The 23,210-nt window shown below is 38.3% G+C and overlaps 1 protein-coding gene across 3 annotated transcripts; it reads left to right on the top strand.

Moving 5' to 3' along the window:
* Nucleotides 1-6,632: 6,632 nt before the first annotated feature.
* On the top strand, nt 6,633-21,329 carry nucks1a (nuclear casein kinase and cyclin-dependent kinase substrate 1a). 3 transcript variants are annotated; one of them, XM_083892221.1, is made up of 8 exons: nt 6,633-6,892; nt 10,284-10,330; nt 11,459-11,549; nt 13,637-13,683; nt 13,782-13,934; nt 18,451-18,600; nt 19,277-19,429; nt 19,758-21,329. In XM_083892221.1, exons 1-8 carry the CDS (start codon nt 6,876-6,878, stop codon nt 20,009-20,011), a joined length of 912 nt encoding a protein of 303 aa, XP_083748347.1. In that variant the 5' UTR covers nt 6,633-6,875; the 3' UTR covers nt 20,012-21,329. The 3 variants fall into 3 exon arrangements, with proteins under 3 accessions (XP_083748347.1, XP_083748346.1, XP_083748345.1); XM_083892220.1 differs by lacking the exon at nt 6,633-6,892 and adding an exon at nt 7,062-7,351 and having other exon boundaries at nt 18,454-18,600; XM_083892219.1 differs by lacking the exon at nt 6,633-6,892 and adding an exon at nt 7,062-7,351.
* Nucleotides 21,330-23,210: the final 1,881 nt, after the last annotated feature.

Raw genomic sequence — 23,210 nt, 5'->3', positions numbered from 1 at the left:
AATACACTGAACACAAATGTATGGAGCCATTTATCTTGACTAAAGAAGTAATATTGTCTGTGTTCCATGTCCACAAAATGTGTAATTTGTCTATACAGATCCTCTATCTCTATCCTATCAAACACACCCAGACTTGTGTGGCACAGGTACTATCTCAACCAGCATTTAACAGCAATGCAAAGGCTTAAAGTTTGTTTGTCTGTTGTGTTGTGCATGGTTTTCCACACACACACACACACACACTGTGCTTCAAATAAATCATGAGTTAAGAATTAAGAAAGCAGCGCAGCCGCCTCCTCGCCATCTATCTCTCTCGCACTGCCTGTATTTCCTTCTCCAGTTATCTACAGTGTTGCCTGCAGCTACTCATCTGAGAACAGAGCAGAGAAAATGAGGGAATCAACTCCAAAGTGGAGGAGGAGGAGGAGGATGTGTAAGAACAATCAGTGTGCCAGGAGGCGCGATAAGCCCTCGAATGGGAGCTTCATTTATGGAAGTTCTTAACCTCCTCGCCTGCTTCTCTCTCTGTGAGCATCAGCAAACAATGATGACTTTACCAACTACAGACGTCACAGTCGGGGTCAAGAGACGCCTTAAACAGACGTTCACACGCACACATATTGTCACACCTCGCTTCCAACCACCACTGTCTGACTGAAATTAGCTCTGCACTTTACTCTGTGGGCCAAACACAGTCCTGCATTGCCCTCTTAAGGCGGAAACAGTGAAGTGAAGAGGATGTGTTCACAGAAAGGCCTGGGGTCAGTGTGGTTAACACAATAGTTTAACCATCCCAGATTAACAGATATCTGTCACTATCTGAATTATTCGTTTGGTTAAAAATATTTGTTTGCTCTTCAATTGAGCCTCTTGTTTGTTTGTTTGTTTGTTTGTTTTTGGAAGCCATGCCAGTGTCAAAGAGTATGGTTCATTGGTTACATCCTAAATCTACAGTTCATTAAACCATCCTTGAACCAGATTGGTTTTTTTTACAGATTGTCACTCTGACACAGGCCAGAATTTCTAAAGAAGTTGGTTAAAGGTCATTCCAACAAAAATCTCCATCTGTGTGAAATAATCTCTCTCTTCCTATCTTTTGCTTTCGGACGGTTTTTTTTTGTTTACTCTTATAACATTTTGTTTATGGTTGGAATTATTACATCTCTTTCTCTATAACATTAAAAAATGTAGGTACATTTTTGAGGTAGTTGTGCTTTACCTCTTTATCTGTAATTAATACCACATAATGTTTCCTCTGCAACATAAACACTAGTGTAAATACAACTAATAATAATAATAATAATAGTTAAGATAATGAAATAACTTTCACTACTTAAAATTGGCAAGGTGCAATGTGCAATGCAATGAACCTCAGGTCAGTTCAGTTGCAGATAGTTTTGTTGAAATGTGTATTTGTAATACATCAAACCAAGATAAATCTGATTAATAAAAACATTTTTTATTAGCATATTATGTATATATATATATATATATATGCCACATGTGTATAATCCTGTTGTCACTGTTGTAGATTATCAAACAATCATCTCTCACTAATAGATTATCTATTCGGATTGAAAGTTGAAATCTAAACGACAGTTTGAGTGTTATATCAGATATAAGCAACTGGACTTGTTTGAGTTGTGTTGAAGACATTTCTTCACTTTTCCAGAGTTCACAGTTTCACACTCATCTTAAAGTCACTGTTTAACATTAAATATTGTCCCCGCTCCTCAGGTGGGAGCCTCAACATGAGGAAAAGATATTGTTAAAGTTATATTGTGCTGAGGTGATGTACATTCTATTTTAAAAAAGCAGCTTTTAAATGTCCACCCTTTAAGCTGTATAAAACATACAACACATCACACAGGATTAAATTGAAATGTATTGATTTCCTTTGAATTCGAGAGGGCTGACCGGTTTTTGGGAAAATATCTAATTGTGTTGTGTTTAATAATATTTAAATAACGCATTTTTTTATTATTATTATTTCAGTTGTGTTTGCCAAGCTTCAGTTAAATTTAAATTTAATGATATAAATTCCTTCATTATGTTATTTGAATTCCATCAAAAATAGAACTACTGTCAAAAAAGGTAATAAAATAATAATAATAATAATAATATGTATAAATAAATACTTGAGTTTTTAAAACAGTGTAAATCTCGGGTCAGATATGCAGCCAATAGCAGCATTTTTTATTTGCTAATTCTGTGGTTTCAAATTGTGATTTTAAAACACGGAAGCGCTCTGGCCTGATATTCCGTTTGATTTGATTATTATGATTTGTGAGAGTTTATTCCGTGGAACTTGTCCCTGTGCGGCTAAATCACCCTGCGTTATACCCTATGTTGTTTATTTGTGTCCTTCTATGCAAGATTTATTCTGCATCAAAATTAGTAGACATTTTTTAACACATGTGTAAACAATAATTCTTGTGCTTTTTTTTAAAGATTTCTGTGTTTTTTGAGTGGGAGTCTAAGGCTGTCACATGCAAAAACCAGCTCTCATTGCACCTGACAGGATGAAGACGTTGTGTGGTATAAGTATGAGTGCAGGAATGGATCATGGATTAATGGATTATGGTGCAGGAGGCCTTTGAGATGTATTTATACAATGTTTTTTTTTCCACCATGAAATACTACAGGAGGCCATAGATGTGGGTGAAGAATGTCAAAAGGATTTACAGTTTTAAAAAAAGAAAAAAACGATTTATTTTCATCTAACAAGGCAGCCTATACAGGAAAATCCCAATTATATGACCAGAGAAACATAATGATTAAACATGTATGCTTAACATCTCAATCTCATACTGTGGCCTTGACCGGATCTTAACCCAGTCCAGCATCAATGGACAGATATGGAGCAACATGTACAGGGGTATTGAAAAGTTCCAATAACACAAATTCCACCCATAATTCAAATCACAGAATAAAAAAAAAAAAGTACAAGTTACTCATTAAAAAGGAAATTCACCACTATTGTATTGTAACTGCTCGAGGTTAGAGTTTGCATACAGTTAAGTAAGTCAGTGCATTGTTGTGTTCACTACTGTGTCAAAAGGATGAGTTGAATGCAAAGGTGAAATCCACTATCATTAATTGTATGTGCAAATAAAGCTAATTCTATCTTCTATCTAAATAATTTTCTATAGTTGTCGATCTTCTTTCCAGGTTCATTAGCTGTGCGTCACAGATGTGCAGATGCTCCAGAAATGTAGCATCTAAATTTAGATGGGAAGTCACTTCCACACTGAAATAATCTGAAATATGACAAAGAAACTACAACAAGACACAATGGATATTATATTGCCGGAAGGATCTAATTAAAAAGATATAGTATTTTCTAAATGTTCTGTTTATCTTAAAGTCATGTATTTTCCCTCCCTGGTGCATTGTAGTTAAGGGCACGAGCCAGAAGGGGTCAGCACTTACACAGGTGAGGAAATGATGTGCACTGCCAAATAATGATTTCTTTTTTGTTGTTGTTGTTTTAATCATATTTTCACACCTCAGCAGTGGATAGCACTTAATCTCTTAATTTAATCTCTACTTAACACTTAAGCATCTTAACTCCCAGTATTATTTCTACACCAAATCTACAGGTAAGCAGTCATTTCCTACCAACCAAACACAAACTCTTCAACCCCAGTTGTGATTACACAACTCTGAAGTCCAAGGACTGTCTTTTTAGCAGGATGAATAATACAGAGCCATGGCTGAAGATGGAACCACACAATCCAACGAATTGAAAGGTGAGAGACATTTCCTTGGTTGCCATAGCAACACACCTGCTCCTCACAACAGCATCATCCCTGGGATGTTGCTGAAGTCTGTCTGATGTGGGGAAAAGGCAGAAGGAGAGAGAGAGAAGCAGAGGGAGAGAGGCACTCACACACACACACACACACACACACACACACACACACACACACACACACACACACACACACACAACTGCCAAAACATTAAGCTATAGCTTGCATTCTGATCAGGACTGAGCAATTTTAAACACACACACAAACACACACACACAGCATTATAGGAATAACTCACATTCCAAACAAGCTCTCAGCACAGCCTTCATTTGAACAGTAGCTGCTCAAACCAAACTCACCACATGCGGGTGGACCTGGAATTCAGGGAGAATGAAAAACAAAGGTTGCTTGCACACAAGTGCCTCCAACAATCAACCCTGGAAATGACGGCAAATAGATTGTTGTAATGCAACTACATGTTTGTTTGTAGCTATTTCATTGTTTTATTTATTGGTTTGAATATTTCTAGAGCGAAAAACAAGCCAAATATCAGTAAAAGACAATTTTACAGGGCATTAAGAACTGATTGATTTGAGGAGAAATGTGTACTTGCGTTTATTCTGACAGATATTGCAATTGTACTTTGACTTTGTAGTTAAAAAAAAAAACATTGTTTAAGGTAAACTTCGGTTCAATATTTGCTCACAATAGATTTAAAGTAAAAAACAATAAGAAATTCATTTTTAGTTCACTTTGTCACTGCGTTTACATGCACACTAAAAAAAACGGTTATTATCGGGGTTTTTATAGTTATCTGGTTATTCAATGTAAACGGAATAAACTGATATTCATTATCGGTTTTTGAAAAACCTGTTTAACACACCGAGGTTTCTGTCAATAATCTGATTTCTTAGAGACATGCATACACCTTAAACGGTTTATTCCAATTTCCCAATCATTGGCAGTAATCGTTTATTTTGTGTGCATGTAAACACACTCGATGTGAATCTCAAAACCATTAATTGTGCAGGCCTAACACATATTGGGATGAGAAAATGTCACAGCCTAGTGCAGGGGTCTCAAACTAAAATGACGGCGAAGTCACATTTTTTGGGGGAAAACAGGTCCAGTCGGGGTGAGGCACTAAAAGTTTAAAATTTAATAACTGTATATCACATTAAGAATATTTGATGATGATATTTCCTAGATTTTTAACCCAAAAATTTTGTTTGATATGGAACGAGATAGTTCACAATAGAAAAAAAAACTATTTATGCAAAATGAACCTGTAAATAAAAAAAACAGACAGAAAGAACTTGATATTAAGTGGAAAAAGCCATATGAAATTGATTGAGGGGCCGCGACGAGACCTCTGTCTTTTCCTGACATTAAAACTAACCTTGTCAGGGCCAGTGCTCCTCTGAAACCTGTTTTCTGTTGAAGCACAATCTAATTTCTGAGGGAACTGATTAAGTTTAGGGATAACATTTGAATTGTTTTTAAGTTACGCATTAACTGGTTGTGGTTAAGCAAAGAGATAATGCTTTGATTAGGCTTGAACGTATGGTTCCAACTACAGTATGTTTCTTTGTTCAGATATGATTGTGAGGGACAGCTGCCTGCAAGTCAGAGCCACGCCCCATAAAGGATGGACAAGTCTATAGTTACTGATCCTAAATTTGATGTATTTTGGTTATTTTTGGTTCAGAAATACTTCCACCCACAGCAAATGGTCAACAACTAGTGTCTTAAAACGTCACATGGCATACTGTGTGTTACAGTTGACTTTTCAAATTAGTATCAGGAGCAGGACAACCTTTTGACTGTATTCAGATCCAGGATATCAATGACAGCATTTGTTTTTTTTTCTTTATGTTCTAAATTGGCATCACATCTCATGTTCAATCCTTGTTCATACTGTAAATATCAAGCCCGTACCTACTGTGTATATTCTGGTAACTGTCTATAATATACATTCTATTTTAATTTTTTATAGTCACTCACTAGAGTAACTTTTTTTTGTCAGTATCTTTCTATATTGTACTTTCACACATGTGGAAATGCACGTTTATTATTTATTATCTTTACCTTTACTCTCTTTGCTGTGGTGACAATCCCTCATTGCGGGACTATTAAGGACTTATCTTATGATATCACTGCCCTTTTCTTCTATTTCTTTTGCTTCTTCTTCCCTTTTTCATCTTCCAGATTTCATCCATAATTTCTTAATGATTTTCATCCCTCTCATTTAGATTTTACTCATTTTGGTAGCTTGTGACATGTAATTAAAGGTTCTTGTTGCATATTAAAATGAAGGCCTAATTTCCACATCATATATCACATAAATAAACAACATTACAACATGTAATTGTAATGTTATAGGCTTTTCAGCTGTATATCTGCCTCTGATGCAAGTGCTTGCTGCCTGTGTCTCATGCTGCAGTAGTAGCCAGGTGAAACAGTAGAGGGCTATTCTCAGTGTCAGAAACACGACAGTCAAGATTTCAGCTTCCATAAATACACGAACTCTTTTGTCGTGTATGTATAACACGTGTGCACACAGTTTTGTGTAATTGCAATATTGCCTTGTGATCTTTTGGGACCCTCGTTGAATTGAGTGTTTGCATCCAACCTGAGGGCCTCTTTTTGTTTTCTCAACAGTGCGACCTCAACCGAACTTGCTGCCAGAGGCGGGCGACTGCATGCTAAAAGTTCTTTTGACGAGCACCCGAGGCGTCCAATGAAAATCGAACATGTCGTTCAAATCAGCCAATAGCAGCGGCGGGGAACCGAGATGCTCCTCTCAGAGCCACGTTGGAGGCGGGGCCAGCCGTGGAGGACCCGCCCCTCTAAGCCGTAGGTTTGGTTGCACACAGGCTGCAGTTTCAGTTTGTTTTATTCACCATTTTGAGTAGCTGAAGGGAAAAAATTTAAGAATATTTGCGTTTGGAGGACAAAGTCGCTGTCGTCTTTTTATTTTCACGCGCTCGTTCGGACGGTGGAGTTGTGCACCAGGCTCGCTCCCCTCGGTGTTTTGCAGAGCGGGAACCGATATTTCTTCCCCCCCTGTGCTTTTTTTTTTCTTCCCCCCATCCTTAACCTCTACAGTATTCCTGCAAAATGTCAAGACCAGTGAGGTAGGTGGGCTAAATGTGTCCTGTGCTCCCCGCACGTTAATAACGACACCGTGCTGGCATGCGTCGCAGTTAACGTGCACGTCTCGTCCGCGTTGTGTTGAATGGGCTCGGGAATGTGTTTATTTCATGAAAAAATAATGGGAACGTGTCCGTGTGTGAGTGTGTCTCCTCTGCCGTGTGTGTGCACCCTCTCTTTCTAACATGGATCCCAGCGGTGGGGACTGTTCGCCATGTCTTGTGGAGATACGTGCAGCCCGCCGCCGCCGTGTCGTGTCTGTTACGCTTTTAAATGGATCCACGATGTGCATTGTTGGCTGCTTTGTATAGGCCAGGCGGAAAATTAGTCGGTTTGATTTAAGGAGGTACGTTTTTACGACTCACTTCTACCAGGCCTGGCCACAGTATTCTCTCTTTGACTGAGAATATGGCCACCCATTCATCCAGAGGAAGCTCGAAAACGTTAGTACACCCCCCCACATACACACACACTGAACGGGGGGGAAAAAACGACCGGAGGAGGAGGAGGTGGTTGTCGGCCTCGGGATTTGATCCTGTTACCGCGTAGACCAAGCACGACGTGCTGTTGTCTACGTTACAATTCATTGCGCTTTATTAAATTCAGGACGCTTTGTAATTGTCGGAACAACCGTTAAAGAACAACGACGAAAGAGCGGACTATATGTTTAGCCCTGGCAGTAAATGAACACTGTATGCTGTTGTTAAAGGAAGGCGGAGTACTACAAAAACTCACCCCTCCCCATTTATAACACACGAGGCGGTTTAGGCCATTTTATCTACATTAAACTGCCCTCTGACTTAATTATGAACGATTCGATACATTTAAATGTATCGTGGAATTGATATTTGAAATCTCGCGATTTTTTCCCCACGGTGAAATTTATCTAATTTAACGATATTAATCGACATTATTACATGTTGTCTCATCAGTTAACAAAACAAACAGTTAAGGTATGATAAAATATGGCAATCTATGTATTTAGGATTTAAGCTCAGGACACAACACACATATGGTTGGCCAACCACTAAAGGCCCCTTTGCACTTTTTATGTTTGTCTTTCGCGTTGGTATGGTTGTTAACGCAATACTTCCTCTAGAGGGCAGTGCAGAGTAACAGGTTGCGGGCAACAACAAACATGGCGGCCATTTATTGTGCTTGATCCGAAATGGACTGAAACACAAGCAGATTTCGCAGTGGTGGGATGTAAGACCAACAAATGTAAATTGTCTTATTAATGGAGATTATTACTCATTGGTGTTGCTGGTCAGGATGCGCTGATATGATACTGGGTCCGATATTGATCAAAATCACTGGATCGGATATTGTACAGATAAAAAAGTTCGATACACTCTGAAAATCCAAAATGAAAAGAAATATATATATATATATATATATTGCATGCTTCACTGTGCACAGTCTGTCAATATGTAAATAACAATCAGCAACTTCATTTTAGCCGAGTCACATTATGGGCTGTTTATTTCCCCTGTATGGCGAGCACAAATATGCTGTTAATATTTTCGTAGATTCAAATGGTCTAAAATGTTCTGGACTGATATGAATATCGGCAAATGCTCAAGTTTGTGATACCAAAAAAATTATATTGTGCAATTTCTAGTCTATGACGAGCGGCATTTTCAAAATTTCTGTATGCACTGGCAGCCAGTATAGACTCTTGTCAAAGAAGTTGCACTCAACTGCATCAACTACAGCTATTTACTGACCAGGATGTGTGATTTGTGCCTGCATGAGAAGTATATGCTTTCCTTACCAGCGGGTGCCGATAGTCACCATCTATTTATTTAGTTATTTATTATTAATAAAATAAAAAAAGGGGAAGTTTCTTGTATAATAGGCGACACATCTTCAAACTTAACTCAAGCAAGTCCAGTTGCCTTCAGCTAACTACTGACGATACCCTTTACAGACAGTGTTGGTTGGTGTTTCCCAAATCTGATTTTTTTTTGTCCACAAACCATTATTAATTGATTAATCAAGTTATCAAAATTACAATTTCAATAATCGACTAACCTTTACAGCCCCAAGAATATTCTCTGCAGTGCTGTTCACATGTTGTTGTGCTCTCTAGTATAATGTGTGAATCTGCTGTGAACTTTCATCATTTGTCACCCACCTATCCATTTGATTTGAATGGACTTGTATAAATCGATCCAACACAAGCAAGTCTCTAGAAGAACTTATCAAGATTTATTTAAGTTATTTTCCAATGCTAAATGCAGGGAAAAACATTTAATTACTGTTGAATTAATGTAGGGGTCTCCCCATTACCCCAGTGGGGGCAGGGGGCTCCTGCTGCGCCATGCGGCAGGTACACAGAGTAAAATGGAGAACCTCTGCCCTATAAGCTGAAAATAATTAAGTCTGGCTGACTGCAAGGACAATTCATTTTGTGAATGTTTTGACAGTGAAGCGATGGGTGGAATTCCTCCAACGCAATTGACAGAGACTGGGTATGCTCATGCCATGTCATTACACAACAGGTGCCAGCAACTCTTATAACTAATGTGAGAACAATGCGGTTGTTTTTTGGACATACCAGTGAACGGTTAATCACACCTGGCTTTTGTACTGCCCTAGGGTGATTGAGCCATGAGTCAGACCCTGACCCATGTTTGAGATTAGCTTTATTTTATTTTGTCTCCCAATACACTGGCATCCTGTCCCCAGTTTGGTGACTCGTTATAACTGAGTGAGTGGGGAAATAGTATGTTGCTCTCCCTGACATCTCTGGGATGTGAACGTTGATGTATGGAATGCTGGGAAGACGTGTCATTGGCTGCCTTTATTCATTTCTGAGGTGTGTGCGCGAGCGCTTGTTGTTGTAATCCAAGTACTTCCAAAGGTTTGGCACTGTTTGGCACCACCACCGCACACGACAATACTCCAGTGTGGCATTATTAACAGTTAGTATGTCAGTTTTTCAGTATAACTTTGCTTGAGTAAGTAGATTATATGAAGAGTGTGTTTTTTCTTTCCGTTTTCAAAAGCACTAGCTAGCACTGTGTCTTTTGTTATGTAGATTTCTCAAGGTGTGTGTTACCTGAACTATAGTTGACTGCTGTCATCTGAGGCTTACTGTGCACACTTTGCCAAATTAGCTGTGGAAACGGTAGAAGGTAGATCAGTGTCCGCTTCAGTTTCCCCAGTTGGTTGTTGCCTGTGGCCTCTCAAACCAAATAAAACAATTCAGAAGTTAATATACAGCTGACCATGTTCTGTCTGTTGAATTGTTGGACATCACATATAATAACTTCATAACCTGTGGCCCCACCGTCAAGGTGCCATGACATGTTCCAATAATGCAGTTTAGTTGTGAATGTAATCTTATGTACTTTTTGTTCTTCTTCACAGGAACAGGAAAGTGGTGAACTACTCACAATTCAACGAATCTGATGCAGGTAAGTGAGGTGTCGCATCTGCCTGAGTTAACAGGAGTGAATTCATCAAATATTGTGTTGCTATCACTTCATACATCACTAGTACAAAAATATTATGTTACTCAACAATCGTCTGTGATTACATATTATGTTACTATCATACGACACTGATAGTATCACACGTGTAATAATTAAATGCATGCAAAAATACTTGTGTTGCTTATATTACTGACATATTTGACTAAACCAATTTGTCACTTTGCAAATACCATATAAATCCAGTATTGCCATACACTGTTTCTGCTACTCTGGTAGAGTACACTGATATTGGCGCCTATTTTAACTAGTATTACAACGCCTGTAGTGCTGCTTGATATCCGAAAACATAAAATGTGTAAAAATGGATGAATAAATAAAAAACTGCTGTAAACTTGGTCTGTCTGTCAGTATGGTAGCTGTACAGATGCCAGTCATGGAGCAGGTAACTTAAATCCAAGTACTACAGACTACAGACAAATCAGATTTGTTTCTTAATTCTACTTTTACGACTGAATAAAGACTACACCATTAATTTGTTAGTTATCAGATGTATGTCCAGACATCACCTGTTTCCATTGGCTGCCATAGTAACAACTCAGTAGCAACATGGTTACCACTACAGTATGGCTATGATGTTTACACCACATTAGAGCCTTTATTATTAGACTTCACAGTTCTGTTTTTTTTCTTCTTATACAAATTCTTGGATGCTATTTTCTAACATATGTAATGTGTGAAGAGAAGGGTCTGTATTTTCTCTACACTCACTTAAAGATATGTATAGCCTGAGTTTCAGGTCTGAGAAGCTTTTGTTTTTGTTTTTTGGTGTCTAGTTTGAAAAATGGATTTTCACTGATTCTCAAAACAAGAACATGGTCTCTTGTTCAGTAATACTATGCTTGCAGGCTAAATCTAATGCTTTTGAATATTCACATTAATGACTCTTATTCTCCATCGCCACTATAATTTGATGCAGTTGGTTGAGTTCAGTAGATCACAGACTGAAGAGCACCTGAAATCACCATTTCGAATCAAAGAATAGTCAAAAAAGTGACTATGTACAAAAAAAAGTTTTGGTATTTGACTGAATTCTTTGCTCTTTTTCTGTAGATGAGGAGTATGATGACAGTAAGCCTAAGAAGGTGCGCGCAGCCCCTCGTGAGCCCAAGCACAAGCGTTCAAAGAACTCGCAGGATGACAGGTGAGCGCCTGGTGGTGGCTGATATTAACATATTTTCCCATAGCATGTTTTGATGTAATTTGTCTGGATGTCTTCCTGAGTGCACAGACACATGCAGCATATTTGCATATGTGGCACAGAGGTAAATAAATACAGTGCCAGTTGATGACTTTGTCGATTAGCTGGTTGGTCATGCATTTATACAGAGAGCCTCGTCTGTGTTAATGTGCTGAGATCCAGTCATTTTACCAATGTGTAATTTGTCAGAGTTAGTCATTTTTCTGCCATTAGCTTGGACTAAGTCAGTGTGACCTTTCATGCTTTTAGCTCAAATACTGCAGTCAAGGAGCACAGAGCAGACTTGTATGGCTCCAGAGCCGAAATGGTAGAAATCGGTACCCCAACACACCATGAACCAGGGTTTTGGCTGGTATTTAATTGCTTTCAAATCAACTTCACACTGAACACATGCTGCTCTGCTACCAGGGTCCGTCTCATTTATATCCATTTAGGATGATTGTGTGCTGATATCAAGGCTTGCTAACATTACTTAGCTTTATCTTTACACCCAATCAGTGTCATAGTCATTGTTTACTTCTGCTGGTTTTTTGTTCTACTTTCTGGTATCGGTGCGATATATCCCTGACAAGCCCCCTTTTTGAATAAATGAAAATGTATTTACTTTGAGGACATAGACTGTTGCTATGTTGCTAACAATGTTAGCAGTTCAAACACCATGTAATTATTTTACCACAAGAAAGCAATTTTCATAATAAATTAAATGGCATTTAAATGAAAGCTTTGTTTGCAAGCTGTGTAATATGCTGTATAACTTGCAGCCAGACAGTCGATATTGTGATAATAACACCCTTTTCGCCTTAATTCGACTTCGCTATTTAGAAAGCAGTTGGCGTATACACTGAGGGAAATGGATCCTCTGCCCCAGCACTTTGAGTAGTGTGTTAAGTAACATTGTTTGCCAGAGGTGGTGTTTAAATTGAACAGGTTTAAAACATGTCAAAAGTTAAATTCTGCATCAACAAATTTAAATAATCTGTCATGCGGCCACAAGACACCTTTAGCTGCAACAAGACTTAAGAAGATTAAAGATGAGATAGAAGACAGCTTTTATGAGGTAGAACATAAATATTGGTAGTTGATCAAATCCATCTGTGGGGGTGAAGAGGACAGTGTGGCGGTGTCGTGTCCAACAGAGCAGAGTCGGTGGGCAAACTGTTGGAGCGAACTAAGCTCAGCACAGAGATGATCTTCTCTCAGTTCATCATGGGGTCAATGTGTGATTTACTAAAATCATTGTCAGAGGGAAAATGTGAACGCCAGAAACTTTAATAAGGATCTAAAAGATATTATCTCCGCTGGCATCTGGTGCTGGTACTGTTATTGGTGCCAGCAGTTATAATTAATCTGTAATTAATCTCCATATTTTCAAAACTAAAATGGGGTAATGCTCTGACAATATCACAATATCTGCTGTGCTTTGAAATAAATGGCTAATTGTATAGTGGCTTGTATTTGCTGTGTCTTCATTTGCACTGGTTGTCCTGTTTCCAGGGTTGTACCACAGTCCACTTAATTGGATAAGGATTCTTATTGACCTCTGTCTGTCTGTCCGTTTAAAACAGACAGACAGCAACATAACTCGAAAAGTCACGGATGGATTTTTTTAAAAGAAATGTGGGTGTGATCCGTGGGGTGGGGGGGAGCTGTGTTCGCAGAGGTTTATGCTCTCCAGGTGCTTTTCTAGTCTCCGGCATCGGTACCAGTATCGGGTAAGAAATGACGAAAGTAGAGCAGACTGCAACCTCTCCTAAAGTAAAGTGGAAGAGGCAAATGTAGCTAAATGATAATGCATCTAAAAAAGCAACACGACCCATTTAGTATTCATTTAAATCTTATTCAAGTCTATCCGTTTATTTGCTCATCCAAGAATTTGGTGTTCCATTACAATCGAGGCCATCTTTTAAGTTGTAACGTATCTCAATTTTAATACCTGGAACATAACTTACAAATAAATGCCGATATATGTGCCTTCATCCTGGCTTCTCTCTCTCCCCATTTGCTAAGTTAAATTTCTTTCTTTCTTCCAGTGAGGACTCTGATGAAAAGGTCTCTAAACCTAAAAATGATTCAGCAGGTAAGTCTCTGTGTTTTCTGATATAGATGTGAAGATTGGCTCTGCTGGACCCTGATTATTGCGGTGTGTCTCACTCACTTCCCTCCAATTTATTGCAGCAGAGGACTTTGGCAGTGATGAAGACAATGAATTTGGAGAGGAAGAAGATGAAGATGGAGGAAGTGACTATGAAGAAAAAAAAGGGAAAAAGGGAAAGAAAGCCAAGGTTGAGAAGCCCAGCAAGAGGGGGCCAAAGAGAAAACGGCCTGCAGGTGAGTCCAGTGTCTTCCTTCTACTTAATGGCATGTATGTGTTTACGTTCAGGGTCAATTCCCCTTGAAATTGTGAAGTAAATGTACAGTATATGCTGCGTTTTTTAATGTCCATCTACATTTATACGTGGTTGGATGTTGTGTTGTGAAAAATAAATGAGCATAAACAATTGGCGTACAGGGTGGTAGCGACGACGTCAAAGAGGTAGCTGTTTTAGTCATTGTTTGCCGATATCTGATAATATATTTGATACACCAACACAGGCTGATACCAATACCATTGTTGTGCTGATAGTATTGTCTATCGTTAATTTGAATCCATTTCAGATAATGATATAATTATAACATTAACAGTCACTGTCTAAGCTGACGCTAATGCTAACTAGTAGAAGCAGTGCTTCTCCTGCTGTGGGTTTAGTACCACAAGAAAACTATTTAACTTCTATACTTCATATTTTGTTTATAATGTGAGTTATTTACAGTGCAATGTATAGTTTTTTTTTAAAGGTTATTTACAGCATTTTATTTTTTCTATTTATATTGTTTTATAATGTGGGTTTTTATTTTTTTACAATGTAATGTTTATTTTTTACTAAGTTTGTATAGGTTTTTACAAGTTATTTACAGTATTTTATTGTTCTTTACATTTATAATCACATACTTTATTGATCTCTCCGTTCCTACAACAATATAAATAGAAAATTAGATTTTTTTTCGGCATATTTACGAATGGTAATTAATCGTGATTAATCGTGATTAATCGTGATTAATCCACAGCTACCCTGTGATTAATCTGATTAAAAATGTTAATCTTTTGACAGCCCTACTATTAAGTCAAATCAATTCCACGATGCTTCACAGTGTATTTTATCCTTATCTTTACACATGAAATTGTAATGCTTTGTCCCCTTAAACAAAGCTAATACTTTAAGTGTTCAACTGGATAGTCAATGAGCAATCAGGGCTGGGGGACAGGACAAATGATAAACAATTTGAAATCAGTCGATAATATCAGTTAATGTGAAAAACTTCGAGTTAATCATGCTCAAACATTCAAAGCAATCATGTGTTGTGTCATTATATCAATATATATATATATATATATATATATATAGATTTGATTAGGTTGATAATCAAGAAAATTATGTTGCAATACATTTTGTTATTGACTTATTGCTGAGCCCTACAAGCAGCGCAACATGGCTGTAGTCGATAATGTGCTGTAACTGCGTCGGTGCGGAACTGTCCGTGTTCACATCGTGATGCATCACAGGAGCAATTGTTTTCAACAGCCCAACAAACTGTTGTATATTATGTGATAAGGAGTGGACAATCAAACAAACACTAGGGGTGTATGGGATGGATAAGAGTTGCAGGCTACAGTCAAACTGTCAAATTTGATAAAGTAAGTGAAGTTTATTTCAGTAGCACATTTAAGAAAGCACCTTAGTTGACCAAAGTTCTGCACAGACGATACAAATAAAATGAAAAGAAAACCACAAGTATATGCCGAGGTAAGCAATCAAAACATTTTATTAAGTGAATTCAAAACAATCGGCGCTTGCATAATAAAACCAAGGTATCTTGCTCAACCAGTAAGAGATATTTTAATTGTTCTTGGCAGCTCTCGCATGTACAGCAAGGCTGTTCCACAGCTTAGGAGCCGCCACAGAAAAGGCTTGATCACCTTTTTTCTTTTTTTTTTCTTTTTTACTGTGATCTCGTCATGTCTAAGAGCAGCTGCTCAGCTGTCCAGGTTTTTGTGATCAATTTGTTTTCACGATTTTAATTTAACTTTGGCCACAGATGCTGTCACTTGATAAATAAATAAAGACCACAAAGGAAGAAGGTGTTTTGAGTCAAATTGAGCTTTCAATGAAATGTATATGAAACTTACGAATAATAGCACAGTACAGTTTTTGTTTTTTTTAATAATAATCATTTTTATCTTCTATCAGTAAACACAGAATAGGATATTCCCAATGTGGAAAATATTGATCCCAATTTTGTGCTCGTCAACATTGCTTTGACACAGTGTCAATTTTTGCAGTCCATCTTCAGGCCATTGTAGTTCAGCAGACTGCAGTTGCCTCATATCTTAGTATACAGTAGGTTAAGTGCAGTTGGATTCTCTTAACACACAAATGATTTTTCCCTATGTCCTAATGCGCTCACCTTCTCATCTTTCCTCAACATCATACTGCACGTCTGGATCTCTTCCCTGGATTTCGTACTTGTGGAACGGGGCGTTATGAGTCTCAGATATATTCAGTCTTTCAACTTCTGTGTTGCATTGCTCAGTCTCCATGGATTTAAAGTGTGCAGACAAACTAGCACTAGCATTTTTGAAGAAGCTTTTCCTGCCACCATGGCCGTGTAAACGCAACAATTACAACATATGGAACTCTAATAATGACAGGATGAACTTTTCCAACCGCAGCCACCGTCCTAGCTGAAATGACAGCTGACGTTGAAGAAGGGAGAGGGGAGATTGAATGTGTGAGTCTCGAACACTGTCAGATTTAATTTACACTGAACTTCATTAAGTTCATTACCGGCACATAAATTAAAAGAGTAATGCATCTCGTGGAGGTTTTTTGTGGCCATTTAAAGTGGACCGATTAATGGCCAACCTGCTTCAGGAGTTATTTGATCCGCTTGGGTGTGCATCAATTTTACACATCTTAGTCTGGGTCCAGGAGAGAGTACCACACATGCATGTGTGAAAGTCAATTGTAAAATGCCTTGTATCTCCAGAGTTTTCAGGCCACATCAGCCACCACCAGCATAACACAACCTACTTTAGCATTTCATCGAACCTTTTATGCCCCATATGAATTTTTATTTTTTTTTTATGTAGGTTGTCCGGTGGAGACTGTGGTCTATTTATTTTACTCTGTAATGAGACAAATTCTAGCAGTTTATTGTAATACGAGGTGTTGCATTATTAATCAGAATGTAGTTCATTCTGACCACATGAACAGAATTGTTCATTTTGATTGCACTTTATTGACCAGCTACCACTCCAAATAGAGCTGGGTAATATATCAATATATCTTTATAGTGGCAGGAGATGAGTCTTAGATTTTGCATATCATCATATTGTGATATGGTCTGATATTTACTGGTTTTAAAGGCTGTTACATTGGTAATAATCATGTGTATTATATTATTATATATGTACTATTATTATTATTATTTTATAACGAATACAGTTTCTAGTTTTTTATGGGCAATTGTGTTTCTAACGCATGTAAATATCCTCCATTTAATGGTAAAAAGCCAAAGAAATAAACCAGGTGTTATCTGAAATGAAGGGTAATAATTATATTTAATATCATGTGATATGATACAGATCTTAGTATTTGTCACTCTCCTTTTTGATTAAAAAGAAAAAGTTTCATGTGCCCATAGAAACAACCTGAGTGTAGATTTATAATCACAATATGTCGTATATAGGGACATAACCTTAAAATATAGAGATCATTTCTAAGCCATATTGCCCAGTCTTGACTCTGGTGGTGTGTGACGTTGAATAACACCTCTGGCCTGGTGTGAACATTCAGCTATGTTTTCATAAATATGAAGACCGAAAGTGGTGACTTAAGGTTATCATACTGTCCCACTCTGCATATACCCATCTTAATATTTATTTTTGGGTTGTGCCCCACTGGTACCCATCGGTCAAGGCTCAACCACCAAGTGCTTGCTGAGCTCCCCGCTGTCTCCAGTCTGGCTCCTCCCTCTGCACCAATGTTCTTTGGTAGAATATTGCAGGGCTGTTGCCCATGACAACATGGCTCCTAGATCTTTAGGACTCAAGTCAGTCAGTCACTTCGTCTGCTGGGCATGGCTAATAAAAACTGATGACATTTCAATTTTTTGTGATTAATTAATTAACAATATGACACAACAATGTTATTTTGTTTTAAATATAGTAGCAAACATAAATCTTTCACCTGCAGCATGGGTTCTTCCCCATTCCACTTCTGGCACCAAGAGTAATTACACAGGCACTGACCTCGTCTCTCTAGAAACAATTCTAGTTATATAACCATAATGTTTAGGATGATTAAATATGAAATCTGTCCATGTGCAATAAGACGACACTCTGCCCTGTTTTTTTTGTGTACTGTAAACGTTTCTCTGGGTTTAATTTTCTTTATTCTTTCACTCAAAACATCAGAAACATTTCTTCATCAGGTGTTTCTGTCATGGTCTCATCATGTCATAGCAATGTCAGCAGTGGTACAGACACCGGATTTTATTTAATTTAATTTTTTAAACAACTTGAAAGTAATGCTTTATTACACGTAATAACCTTGCACTTAATGGACTTAATAAAGTAAACTCTTGGGTTTAGGTGATGGTCGGGGCTGCACAATAAAACAATAATTGTTATCAGTATAATTGTTCTCAATAACAACATAACAAATGTTGATTTTCAGATAACCTTTTTTTTATGGTGGTGATGCATTGTAGTAAATGAATTATGCCCCCTTGTGTCTTGTTGCAGAAGACAGCGATGACGAGCGGGAAGTGAGTCGAAAGCGTACAGTGCGTCAGGCGGCTTCCAAGGCTGTGTCCAAACAGAGGGAGATCTTGCTGGGCGACGGAGGCAGCGAGGACGAAGAGCATGAAGACCAAGAGGAACCCTACCCGGACCGTATGTACCTCTGATCTGTCCACTGATGCAGAGTCCACCTGCACCAAACACTGTACTTATACTGTAAATCTTAAGCAAGCTGTCAGCCAGTTGACTAGTGCTGTTTGTTTTCAATATTATTCCTCAGAACTTTGAAGGAGGAAAGAACTGGACTGTTACACCTATAATGGAACATAGTATAATACCTAATATACCAAAACAAACTTTTATCATATGTACAATATAATACTAATACTAATGTTACTATTGCGAGCCATATATTGTGTGTTACTCTGCATTGAATCTAAAAGCGATTCTTTTGACAATAATTGCGATGCTGGTATGATTTGCGATATCCGAGGGAATGGTGTTTTTTTTTCTTTACTCATTTTCATTTGAAAAACGTATTTAAAGATATTCGTGCAGATCTGTAAGAAGCAAACATGTTCTCTTCGGTTTGTTAAGTAAGATGTGTATAATGAATCTAAAATTATATTTTGACGCATTTTGGCTTTAACAAATATCTCTCCTCCTGCGATTTGAAAATTGCAGTAGGCCGTATTGCGATTTCTATATAATTTTGGTGCATTGTTCAGCCCTACCCTGCAATTATAAATAAGAAGAGTTCTAAGAAAAGTTAAGTTATCCATATGCAGAGCAAAATAATACTTTGGTGTCCCCTTTTCCGTGTGTGCAGCTGATGAGTCTGGCAGTGATGAGGACTTCACGGTGGAGGATGATGATGACAGTGACTACGGTCACTCCAAGAAGAGGAGCAAGAAGGTGATTCGACGGGGACGGCCGGAAAAGAAAGAGAAGAAAAGCCCCAAACCCCGATTAAAGGCCACAGGTGAGACATCTACTCAAATTGCTGTGAGATGGAAACGGCTTGAAATGTAAACGTCATTAAGCAAAAACTCCTCCTGAGACCATGCAATTATTATATGATAGATTTTCTATATTAACTTCTTTTTTATTAAACCTACGCTAAAATGACAAAGATTCAGACGATTCAACTTGAGAATTCAACTTTAGGACTAAGTAGACTAAGACTAGCATCTTAGTTCATATCAAAACAAGGCTTTTGTACATTCAGGAATTAAGGAATTGGGCTATAAACACCATCAAAATCAAGTTTCCACCAAAAAAAGACCAAACCATCATCTTTCCTTCTGCAGTGACACCCAGCCCGATGAAAGGAAAAGGGAAGGGCCGTCCCAGCACCAAGGCCGTGGAGAAGAGCTCACCCAAAGAGGAGGAAGAGGAGGAGGAGCCCGAGAGTCCCCTGGAGGAGGAAGAAGAGGAGGCCGAGAAGAAAGAGACCTCCCCTGCCCCCAAAACGACAAAGGAGGCCGCAGGAGGAGATGAAGAGGAGGAAGACGAGGAGGAGGAGGATGGCTCAGAAGAGGAGGCGCCCTCTGGAGAAGACTAGAAGATGGTACATGTTTGAAGCCCATCCTCCATGTCTCTCTCTCCCTCTCTTCTCTTTTGTTTTGTTTTTTTGTTGTTATTTTCCTCCCGGTGGCCTGGCTCAATGGTTTGGACTTGGTGTGCTTTTTCTAGTTTGCCCGCCTCCCTTACCCCCCGACATTGTGCTCATGTGATCATATAAGAGGAGCTTTACTGTCGACGTTCAGCCTCGCTTTCCTTTTTTTTCAGCATTTCAGTGTAAATCTGAGTTTTTATTTTACCTTTCCAAGAGCTACATCCTTGTTAGCATCCGTCCTGAGTGTGAACTCACAAGTTCACCAGTGTGGGTTTGTTTTTTTCCTTTTATTTCCCCCCGGGTTTTATATGGATCATCAGTGATCTGTAATGACTGGCCACACTACTTTTTCCTTCTTGACTTTTCAGAATACTGGGAGTATTTTTTCAGAGCTCCTCGGTGTCAACAACTTAAGCGCTGTATTTACGAAGCCAACACACACGGGGCTGAAGCTTTTCCTCTCTCTGGTACTTGTTGCTTTTAAACCAGGAGCATGTTTTAACAGGACAACTTCAGTTATTATCGTTAGCTTTTTTTTTCTTCTTTTTTTTTTAAACAAAAAAAAACGAAAGAAAAAAAAACTTTTAAACCTGTTCTTTCAGTCACAGCAGCAATTTTTGATTTTATCTAAATATCACCCACCTCTTTCAGATGATTCCATGCCGTGAACTCTTGTGTGGCTGCTGTGTGGGGAAGTGAAGCGCATTATTTTGATAAGTATTCCACTTGTAGCGGCTGCTTGTTAGATCAAACAGCCTGAGGTGTGTTGGTGTCCGAGTGGTGGGTCGCTGCTGCCACTATCACACCATATCACGCTAACATGTGTGCGTGTGTGTTTTTTTATGTACTTGTTTAACTCTGTATGCCTGTGGGTTACTTTCTGTAAGAGGGTGTGGCTTTGCTCCTCTCTCGGTCCATTGGCTGCCTCTGTGAAACGGTTTTTGTTGTTATCTTAGGCTTTCTAATCATACACCATGCTGCGTGAATCGACCCACACCTCACCACACACTAACCCCCCCTCCCCCTTCCCTGCATGGCTCCAGCATCCTCTCATTCAACCTGTTGTGCCAGGCAACCCCATATCTTTTTTTTTTTTTAATGCAAGAAGAGATGTTCCCTGTTTTCATTTACCGTTTTGAGAGTTAAAAAATGAATGTTGTTTTTTTTTTTTTTTTTGCTCCTGTTGGTTCATTGTTCTAATTCTCTATTCAGATTTTTTTTGTAATGTTTGTTTTTTAAGAAAAGAAATAAAATGTATCTTGATTTTAAAGAAAAAAGTCGACCCTATCCAATCTGTTCTGTGTGATGGTTGGACCAGCCATCCCTTCCTGATTATTCCTCCCTTGAATCCTTTCTTTCTCTGTCCCCTCTCTTCATCAGCTTAATGGTTACTGTTGGTATCCATGTCAATTTGTTTATTCCAACTCTTTGTTGCTCACATTGGTGTTTCACAAGCTGATACATTTTTTAAATGCAGACTTGTACAGCAACTGAGGTTCAGGAACGTTTAAAATGATGAAGTGGGGCAGCTCGCTATGAATCTGGTGTTCATTTGTCTATTAATGCCTTAATTTGAATTGAGTTAAGTTTTTCAGTCGTGGCTCTGATATCACTGGAGGCCTGAGAATGTAATCTGTCCTCATGTTTTAGGTCTTTGCTACAAACAACAAACTGGGCTCAGAACACAACAATTTGTATGATCAGCAGACCATCCAAAGCCATAAATGATCTCAAAACTAGTGATTCAGAGATCAGGTGCAGCACTTGTGAGACTTTTTTGCGACAAGTAGTGTTTGATGTCAAAGCAAAAACAAAAGCAGGAAAAAAAGTTGCTATTATGGTCTTGGGAATGAAACCTTATTTATTTGGTGTTTGTCAGGAGAAATTCTGATTGGTCCCAAGATTGCAACAGTAATCTGCAGTCCTGGATGAGTACAGGACTCATTTGAACCTGGTCTCTGGTTCAGAAGCACATTTGATTGTTCTTTAACTGTCATTAGCTCGTAATCGTTTTCTTTTTCTATATTCAGGTCCCAAATTGGCACCCGGTCCTTAATGTCAGTTTGAGACAATTGGATACATATAAGACAAAAACTGGGGGGAGAAAAATAAAATGTGTTTATACTAATGTGAAGCTCTGAGAGCTCTGCAGTGGGATCAGATCGTGTGTCGTAGTTCACAGCACTGAGGGCTTCGAATGACGGCCCTTGCCATCATCCCACAGGAGGCACATGGCATAAGGCTATGAATTTCTCCTATGTCATCCATTTTACAATTTCCTCTGTTTTCAATGTTTTTGGATGTTTCATTTTTCTATCTTGCTTCAGTTATACTGGCAATGTAAAAATGTAAGCCAAGTTGTGATTCTTACTGGAGACCAAGTGGAGGAGCTTTTTTTGTCAGTAGTGTGGAAAAAGGAACGCTGAACTCTTGAATCTTTTGCATGTTGTGGAAAAAGTGCGAAGCAATGATGATACTGGTGATTGCAATGGCAATATTGTGGTCTTACAACAACAAAAAAAGTATTAATAACGATGATGTTGATACTGTTTTGGTTTCCCAGCTTCTAATAAAGGCAACCTACTTTTTATACGGATTTAACTACTTGTTTTGTGGCGTTGAGCTCTGTGTGCTGTTTGGGTGGCGACTGGAGAACTGGTTAACAATATGGTGGTGGTATTAAATGATCTGCAGTAATCAGCGTCTGCCACTCTGGGGCAGTGTGTGCGCCAGTAACATTCTGTGGTACTCCAGGCAGTTTCTTGACAGGATAATCAGACTGCAAACATACTAATGTTTCAGCACGTGCTGAAAGAAAAACCTGTCAAACTTACAAAATATCCAAGGCAAAATTTGTATGTGTGTGAGATAGAGAGAGAGAGAGAGAGAGAGAGAGAGAGAGAGAGAGAGAGAGAGAGAGAGACTCTAACATTGATACTCTCCATTAAAATATAAAGAGATGGATCATGTCACTAGGCAGCAGTTGCATTAACAAAACAAGGAGTATAACAGTTAAAAAATTAATATATCTCATTTAATGAAATTGGATTAAAACACAACAACATGTGAAAAAAACACTTATCAAGTTTTGTATTTAAATCTATCCAAAGAAAGAAATGTCATTAAAACATAAATTTCAAATGTA

Source organism: Microchirus variegatus (genome assembly GCF_963457635.1).
Source record: "Microchirus variegatus genome assembly, chromosome: 7".
Lineage (NCBI taxonomy): Eukaryota > Metazoa > Chordata > Actinopteri > Pleuronectiformes > Soleidae > Microchirus > Microchirus variegatus.
This window is presented reverse-complemented; position numbering and strand designations above follow the sequence as displayed.